General features: G+C 33.2%; 1 protein-coding gene across 1 annotated transcript in view; it reads right to left on the reverse strand.

Annotated features, from left to right (window-relative positions):
- Positions 1 to 8,244, reverse strand: part of RGS18 (regulator of G protein signaling 18) — a 28,932-nt gene extending 20,688 nt beyond the window's left edge. The window contains exons 1-3 of the mRNA XM_054439528.2: positions 7,950 to 8,244; positions 7,377 to 7,478; positions 6,258 to 6,319 (exon numbers count right to left, since the gene is read on the reverse strand). Of these exons, the coding sequence (XP_054295503.1) occupies positions 6,258 to 6,319; positions 7,377 to 7,478; positions 7,950 to 8,068 (283 nt within the window). The 5' untranslated portion in view covers positions 8,069 to 8,244. The remainder of the gene's footprint in view (positions 1 to 6,257; positions 6,320 to 7,376; positions 7,479 to 7,949) is intronic.
- Between the last annotated feature and the right edge of the window lie 1,580 nt (positions 8,245 to 9,824).

Consider the following 9,824-nt stretch of genomic DNA (forward strand, 5'->3'; position numbering starts at 1 on the left):
TTTTTGTTTCCTATTCCTTCATCTTCTTACTCTATAACATACATACACATTGATTAAGTCACTAAGTTTATCCATTTTTTCTTCTAAGGGGGTCCTTACTTTGAATTTAGCTTTTATATAGCAACTTTGTAGGTAGTCTATATTACATGCATGGAATTTTACCTTTCTAACCATCAGAGTTATCTTTTTAACACACAAAGGCTTCCAAAGTTTGTTCCCAACTTAATTATATAATGTGTTTATTATTCTTTGCCTCAGAGTAAACTTACTGCTTTTCCAGATCATGTCAAAATCTCTTAGTACTCTAAGTGTTTCCTTGCCTTTATCTCAGGAATTACCTTTTCTTTTGCCTGCTGAATTAGTAATCTTCTAAAGCCTACATGATATACTGCAAGTTCTATATAATATTAAAAAAAACTGTTTAGCAAGTTATTTTAGAAGTTATGTATTATGCAGCAGTATCATTTTCCTTTCAAAGGTGCCTACACAGAGCCATATACATATATGTATACAAATAAAAACACATATGTGTGTATAATATATCTCTATATTTTATTGGCATCAACTGATTTTATAAGTTCAAACTGATAAAATTAACTTTTATAAAGCCAGTGAGAAGACTGATAAAACTCAATTAAAAATTTATGATTATGAATGACAGATATAGTTTGATATTTCATTTTTGATTTATTACTACTTTTTAAATTTAAATAGCCCTTAGAAATTACTGGTTTATATACATCTAGTATTAAATTACAAATTTTTATTATTCATTTTGAAACTTCAGACAAGTTTGACAATAAATAGAAATAGCAGAAAAAAATAGACTAACAGCTCCATTGAACCAAATAAGAAACAGAATTTAAATTATTGATGGACTTCATTGTGTTAAAATTTACTATGTAACATTCCTGGGATCATTTTCTAAAGTATTTTATTCTTCAATAGATTTAGATTTACATAAATGTTTTGCAGAAGGTATCAGGGGAACCAGACCCCAATATTTCAACGTAGGTTCTTTTCTATTTTTCCCTAAGTGTCGGCCAGTCTGAGAAATAAAGGGAAAGAGCACAAAAGAGAGAAATTTTAAAGCTGGGTGTCTGGGGGAGACATCACATCATCAGGTTCCATGATGCCCCCTGAGCCACAAAACCAGCAAGTTTTTATTAGCAATTTTCAAAGGGGAAGGAGTGTACAAATACGGTGTGGGTCACAGAGATCACATGCTTCAAAGGCAACAAAAGATCACAAGGCAAATGGACAGGACAAGGTCACAAGGCCAGGGCAAAACTACAATTTCTGATGAAGTTTCATGTCCCACTGTGCACGCATTGTCATCGATAAACATCTTAATAGGAAAGAGGGTTCAAGAGCAGAGTACCAGTCTGTCTAGAATTTGCCAGGCTGGAATTTCCTAATCCTAGCAAGCCTAGGGGTGCTGCAAGAGACCAGGGAATGTTTTATCCCTACCTACAACTGCATTAAGCAGACATTCCCAGGGCAGCCATTTTAGAGGCCTCCCCAGGGAATCCATTCTTTTCCCAGGGCTGTTAATTATTAATATTCCTTACTGAGGAAAGAATTCAGCAATATTTCTCTTACCCATTTTCGGCAATAAGAGAAATATGACTCTGTCCTGCCAGGGTCCCAGGCAGTCAGACCTAATGGTTATCTCCCTTGTTCCCTGAACATTGCTGTTATCCTGTTCTTTTTCAGGGTGCCCAGATTTTGTATTGTTCAAACACACATGCTTTACGAACAATTTGCACAGTTAACGCAATCATCACAGGGTCCTGAGGGGACATATATCCTCAGCTTATGAAGACGGTGGGATTAAGAGATTAAAGTAAAGACAGGCATAGGAAATTATAAGAGTATTGATTGGGGAAGTGATAAATGTCCATGAAATCTTCACAATTCATATTCTTCTGCCATAGCTTCAGCTGGTCCCTTCTTTTGGGGTCCCTGACTTCCCGCAACAAGAAGGTAGTACAGAAGGTGGTACAGATTTAGAAGAAGGTAATATGCACCCCATTCAATTTCCCCCTGTTATTAATATCTTATGTTGGTATGGGACATTTGTTGCAATTACTGAAACAACACTGATGCATAATTTTTAACTGAAGTTTATACTTTACTCATTTTTTTTAATTTTAAAAGAGTTAAACTATGTGACTAAAATTTGAATAAAATAGAATTATCAGAACACCTCCTTGAATCACTTGATTTCTGTGGAATAGAGCAAAAATCAGTGACCTTTCTGTTTTGGTCTCATGGATATATTGTCTGTCACCCTAAGCCACCATCCCTTTTCAAATTGTATTTTTCAGTAAAGAATTATTTTAGTTTTAATTCCCTAACTAAATTATATTGTTTAACACCCCATTCCTATACTGATTCTTTGCTTGGATGGTCTCCTTCTGTCCTTGTTCAGCTAGTGAATTTTGATTAATCCCCTAAAATCTAGGGTAAAAACCATCCATCCTATAGTTTCATTCCTAAAACTGCTAATAATCGGTTTATGATGGTTCTAATATTAACTGTTTTTGTCAAATTGAATACCCAAATTTCCATTGTATCTGGTTTGATTTATCACTTCATTTCTCATTTGACTAAACTGAATAAATGTTGTTTCCTTTTAATAGACATAACATACAGAATTTGAGAAAAGTATGCATTTTATAAAATTTTATAAAAGAAAATTTTATAAAAGGAAATTTGATAAAATTTGATAGAGCAACGTCTTTCTTGAAGTGTGTATGTGTGTAGGATCTTTCTCTTTAAATATATATATATTCACACACACACACACACACACACACACACACACACACACTTTTCTACTAGAGTCAAATAAATAGAAATAAACTGATTTTAACCATTGCAAACAAAAGGCTTGTTTTAGGTGATTATAAGTTTTACAATTTAATATTATTATAAGCATTGTAATAAAAAATACTTGGATTGGGGAGATTGAGTAAAATAATACTGATAATATAAATTCTGTGAATTCAATATAATATATTTCGCATTGTAATCATGACAGGTGATAATATCTAGTGGGTCAGTGCTGATTTCTTTAAATGTGTCTCTTCTTGATTTAAATTGCAGATAGTTTACTGTTCTTCAATATTACCAGTAGAGAAAAGAGAGAGTAGCAAATTCGATTTTGTCCTTTTGCTTTTTACCACTTTTAAAGAAGAAAGGTTACAGAATGCTAGGTGAGGATTTTCTGTACGACAAATCATCCTGCTAAATCTTTCTACACTTTGAATGAGTAATGAAAGTATGATGAAATTATTATATATTAATTCATTAAGTGAAAGAAATCCTGTCTATATGTTATTGTCAATTGAAATTTTAGCCCTCTAATTGATCATCATCCAGTTGTAAGTAGACTGGAAACAGAAAAAAAGATTATTAAGCTGGTTAGTAAATATTATTTTTTATAATAGCAGCAATCATTGACATTTCTGTAGTGTCCAAGATTTATTGGTTTCTTATTCATCATCTCATTTAATCCTGACAGAAATCTATTTCTGTTGGAGCTAAAAACATTATCTTCATTTACAGTCGAGAAAGCTGAAAGTCAGAGTGATTAGGAAGCTTAACTAAGATTATACAACCATTTATGTTTTAGGACAAAACTAAAACTCGAATTTCACTGGAACTCTGGACTAACTTCTAGAAACAAATTCAGTTATATTCTTTTCCAGGGGATGTGCTAAGTTTAGGAATCCACAGATGAAAAGACGTATGTTTCCTTCTAATAAATACTTATATTATAAATAAATTAATCCCAGTCCTCTTTTTTTTGTTGTTGTTGTTTTGTTTTCTTTTCTCCTTCTCTGACTGGTGAAGAGTCTAAAGGGCAGTGCAGTACCAAAATGTTGAATATAAGAGGAGATTTTAAAATAAACACATTTGGGGGACATGAATTATGGAAGCAAGTTTTACACAAGTTATTGTAATTAATCTATAAAGAGCATATCTGAAACTGAACCAAAACAATGGGAGCAGGAAAGTGAGTATGGGGCAAGTTTGACATAGATTTGGCAAGAATTTTAACAATAGTTTAGAAATTGTTGTATACTGGGGCTGGGCACAGTGGCTCACGCCTGTAATCCTGTCACTTTGGGAGGCCTAGATGGGTGGATCACTTGAGGTCAGGTGTTCCAGACCAATATGCTAAAAATACAAAAATTAGCCGGGTGTGGTGGCCTGTGCCTGTAATCCCAGCTACTCCAGAGGCTGAGGCAGGAGAATCCCTTGAACCCAAGAGGTGGAGGTTGCAATGGGCTGAGATTGTGCCAGTGCTCTCCAGCCTAGGCTACAGAGCAAGACTCTGTCTCAAAACACAAAAACAAAACAAAACAAAACAACAAACAAACCAAAAAAACAAAAAAGAAAAGAAAACAAAAACAAAAACAAACAAAAAAGAGCAAAAAATTAATTGTCGTATACTGGAAATGAAGAAAAGTGAGTACGGTAGTTGAGGAAGGCTGTTTAAGTTACTTTTCCCAAAAACAGGAAGTGATAGTAGCTAGTCTTAGAGTGAAATACAAGGAATAAAAGTTAAACTTTGTCAGCACAAACTTTCTTACCACTACTCTCCATTCTCATTGATTACACCCTTAACTAAATTTAAGCCTTGATTTCTCTACCTATAAATATTACAATTCAGAGGCAGCCATCTACTTTCATTGGCAGAGGGAAAGTTTTCAGGTATCATCTACAGATATAGAATTTTTGTATCACTAAATTCAGAAGAACATGAAAAGGTCACCAAGACCTTATAAAGAGTTGGACAATTAAGGAAGGGAACAAAACAAAACAAAAATATGTCAGGAAAGAAAAGTTGTTGTTACATTAAATGGAGCACAGTATTTGAGGGTGAATTACAAACATTCCACTCCCAACTGTCCTGGCAACAGGAATCCTTTCTTCCAGTAGACACCTTAAAATTGTGAAAGACATGGGCAGTGCTACAAGGAGTAGTTAGAGTAGTCTGGCTGATCTCATCTTGGAAGGGTCTGGGAAGAGCTGGGAAATGATTGTATTTCAGACAAAGACTAAGGTGAGAAACTGGACAAGTTTAAGGTGCAAAAAAAAAGCTGTGGGCTTGAGGTGGATGTTTGGTAATGATAAAGCATTGCTTTTTTAGCAGACTCTGACAAGTTCAGGGTGGAGAATAGTAAATCTGTGATTGCCTAGCTGCATCACCTGCTCAGTTCAGTCTTTCTATCTGAAAGAAAGCATAAAATGAATAAAGATAACAAAGTTCACTCACTTGCTACCTTATGTAAATTGACCCTAAAGAGTGGCAATCCAGAGAGCCTGCCTCCTAAGCCATGCTATATTACCAGTGTTCCAGAGTCAAATGAAGCCTTGATGCTTGTCCTTACCCTCCATCTCATAGACAAAGCTCCACCTTAAATACACACTCGATTCTCAACATTTCTACAAAATTCTGCTTTAAAAATAGACAATTGATATGAATTACAGAATAAAGAATTTATAAAATTTTTTAAAAACTGTGTTTATGGGGCCGGACACGGTGGCTCACGCCTGTAATCCCAGCACTTTGGGAGGCTGAGATGGGTGGATCACGAGGTCAGCAGATCGAGACCATCCTGGCTAACACGGTGAAACCCCGTCTCTACTAAAAATACAAAAAAATTAGCCGGGCGTGGTGGCAGGCTTCTGTAGTCCCAGCTACTCAGGAGGCTGAGGCAGGAGAATGGTGTGAACCTGGAAGGCACAGCTTGCAGTGAGCCAAGATCGTGCCATTGCACTCCACCCTGGGTGACAGAGCGAGACTCCGTCTCAAAACAAAAAACAAAAACAAACAAACAAAAAAGCTATGTTTATGTGGGTTTCCTGTATGTCCATCAAAAGAATTACTTTATATTTTTAATCCTGGAACAACGAAACTAACATGAATAGTTTGTTAATCATGAATTTGATAAAACCAAAGATTTCATTAAAAAATCAGAAAAATTTAAAAACTGAAACTAGCTACAGTGTAAATAACTAATATTTCATCCACAGTAGGTAATTCTAAACAAAATGAGAACTTTAAAAAAAATTTCCATTATTTGACTTTTCTATTATTTAGTTCTGTTGATCAGAAAATTGAATTACTGAAAATTAACAATCAGACAAAAATTTTGTGACCTATTGTTTCGGATAATTACATGCATAGTTTGTGTAATTTTCCATTAAGCAATAAAGTATTTGGTGAAAGTACCACTAACCTCTATGGGAAAGCAGTTTGTCAAATGATTCACCCCATTTCACTGCCTCTTCAGGGGAGACTCTGTACAAGAAACAAAATGTTTTATAATGGAGTGTGCAGAAAGTCTGTTTATGAATCTGTTCTAACATATGCTATTGTACTGCTCTTTTCAATTATATTTCACAGTTTCTCCTTTGATTATAATATAATGAAAATTGTATTTACATTAGAAACTTTGAAAACATTGTTCAATTTTCTTTTGGAATTTGTCTGTTGAATAATGTGTTAAAATAACACTAATTTTTTTCTCATGGATATGTGAGTTGTTTTATTTTTTAATTAAAAATTAATCCTTTTTTAGGTTAAAAGGCACAGAGAACAAATATAAAGAAATCAGGTCAACTACCTGTTTAAATTTAGCAAGTAGAAAAAAACTAAACTCACAGTATCTTTCAGTTAAAAAAAAATTATACTGCAATTTCCTTGAAGCTGTAACCATACTAGGCTGCAATTTTTTTTTAAACGGATACAGGAAGTTTGACTAATAAAGTTTCAAAGAGATAAGAAATATAAGATATTTTAATACAAAAAATATTCTAGAGATGTTGATAATGTAGAGAATTGAATATATTTTCTCAGATCTTTTTTATTATACTCTAATTTGGAAGAATTTGTATAAAACTAGTATATAAGGTTTTTGCATTTTCTTTTTGAATTAAATAATTGCTAAGTATTAAAAGACATTATTTGTGCTTCACTTGCTCTAATGGGGGTGTTTTTTCAAACTACTGAAGAAAGAGATGAATAGCTCTCTACTATGACAATATTGCATTGTGAAAACTCTTAAATTAAGGAGCATTTTATCAGGTTATAAGGAGTAAAATATATCATTTAAAACTGACAGGTATATAATTTTAAAAGAGCAGCTTTAAGTGTTCATATGATTGTTCAATTCAAGCGATTTAATTCAAGTGATTTAATTTTATGAAATATTTCTAGTCTCTTCAAATGAAATTTCTAACTTTCCTTATATTACTGTGTAATTTTCAATAAATCAGAAATCCCTAACTGCATTTTTCTTTAATCTTTAATGATAGAATCAGAAAAATTTTCCTCAAAATACTGAAAATTTTTTCACCTTGTTTCTCTGGCCAAGTGCCCAGATCTACTGGAGCGGGTGTCTTCATGAAACTCAGGTTTCTGCACAAGAAGACTTAGTCTATTTCTTTTTTCCTTAGCTCTGTAATAAAAAGGCCTTCATGTCAGGACAATTTAGATGACAGTTAAAATCTCTCCTGCTGACCACCAGAAAATTTTGTAATTGGTAAAAACCCACGCCCACCCATACCCATTCCCACACACTCATGAATCCCATTTAAATACTGTATTTGTGGAGGAATTAGGGTAACATATGAAAATGTTTCTCCTTTTGCTCACCGACAATCAAGTATTTGAGATTATATTTCAATAAAGATTGTACTAGTTCCTCTGTGTGGCTAAAATTATTACACTTTTTTTTTTAATGAGAACACTTTAGATTTCACAGTTTGTTGTTTAAACCTAAGAAATAAAAAGGTGTTTTTTTTCCCAAATTATAACAATACAATCAATATATTTTCCACCCAACAGTTGAAAAACAAGAGGTAATGAATCTTCAACCTCAATTATACTTTTAAAAGTATAAGGCTGACTTAAAATTGTATAATTTTACCTGATTTTGGCTTCTTTGCTTGTTTCTTCTTTTCCTGAACCATGTATTAACTTGAAAAAAGTTTTTTCTTTTGATTCACACATATTTATTTGAGAAAAGAAAAGCAATGTTGTTTCCATCTTCCCTCTAAAATGAAGAGATGTCTAATTTATTACATCCTTCCCTAGTTCATTTATTAATACTATTCCATACATATACATAGTAGAATAAAAAGTTATCACAACTCTTACAGTAATGTTTACAAAAAAGAAGTCAAGAGCTGTGTTTCTTTCTGTCTCTGCAGAAATGCAGAACTGAGGAAATGAAGTACAATTTCATCCTAAGTTGTTTAGGGAAATGATACCACAAATTTGCAAAATGACTCTTGGTCTCTAAGATAAAGACTAGTCTTACCACAGTGCAACTTCTCGTTCAAGTTTGCGCAACCAGAATGATGCTTTAATAGACTCAAATAACACTGTCATTTCCCACAGGAACTTTTCAAAAAGTTTTTACATGTGTGGACTGTGTGTTAAAATGTGTTATGGCAAAGTATTATATCAAACATTAGGAGATATTTTCTCCAGTTCTTAAAAAAGTATTTTTCTTATTGTTATTATATGAGTTAAGTAAATCACATTTAACTGACATAAGATTATGTAATGTTAATTACATTGGCTTAACATATTGTAACAAAATAAGACAATAGATCAGAATTTTATGGTTAAAAAAGATTGTAGAAAGCATTTAATTTAACAGTTCTGGGCTGAGCACAGTAACTCATGCCTGTAATCTGGAGGCTAAGGTGGGCAGATTGCCTGAGCTCAGGAGTTCAAGACCAGCCTGGGCAATACGGTGAGACCCCATCTCTACTAAAACTACAAAAAATTACCCAGGTATGGTGGTGTGCACCTACAGTCCCAGCTACTCAGGAGGCAGAGCCAGGAGAATCCCTTGAACCTGGGAGTCAGAGGTTGCAGTGAGCTGAGATCGTGCCCGCTACTTCACTTCAGCCTGGGCAACAGAGCAAGGCTGTGTCTCAAATAAATAAATAAAGTTTTAAGCACAGATCTATAGAATGATTTTAGACATTTTTGAAATTTTTATCAGTCTGTGATTAAATGGAAAAAATAATATGAAAAGATTTTTTCTTAAAGCTTTATTTTAATTCCTTTGATATAAAGGACTTTGCTATTTTGCTCTCCTGACTCTTTTGTTGTTAAAATGTTCTTTATAATGTAAAAATGTTCTTTATAATGACATGGATTAAGTAGAGATGGTAGTTTTTATGTTTTTTAATGCCTTTATTAAAAAAATGTTGACAACTCCAAATTGGTTTAGCCTCCACTTCTTTCACTGTTTTATAGAATACAAAAGTCTTACAAATGCAGTTCTAGTCCATAATTCAAATTTTATTGAAAAATAAACCAAAGTTCACAGGTATTAGGTAATTTAATCTTACAAAGTTTCAGAGACAGGCCAGTGGAAAATCTGGAATTATCAGAGCCATTGATCACCTACTATGTGCTTTAGTCCTTCCAAGAATTTTTGATCTCCAGTAATGAATGCTTTAATCTAAAATGGTATATATTGAAAGCTAAGTTATACAAATCTAAAAGAAAATTTTATTTTCAGTCTTTTTGAATTATTGTTTTACCAAGACAATTTATCAGAGATACCAGCTAAAAGCTCAAAACATTTATCTATATGAAGTTAAAGAATATCTAGTATATATTTATACATATACCCCCGATTCCATGACTTGTACTTTGAACATATTTTAAATCTCTCACCTTGGCTGATAATTGAAAAATATTATGTATGATGTCATTTTGCATTGAGCTTCTGCTGGAACTGGATGCTGATAATGCAAATTATGCTTCCACACTGCTGTCC

This window comes from Pongo pygmaeus, chromosome 1 (genome assembly GCF_028885625.2).
Source record: "Pongo pygmaeus isolate AG05252 chromosome 1, NHGRI_mPonPyg2-v2.0_pri, whole genome shotgun sequence".
In the NCBI taxonomy this organism is placed as follows: Eukaryota; Metazoa; Chordata; class Mammalia; order Primates; family Hominidae; genus Pongo; species Pongo pygmaeus.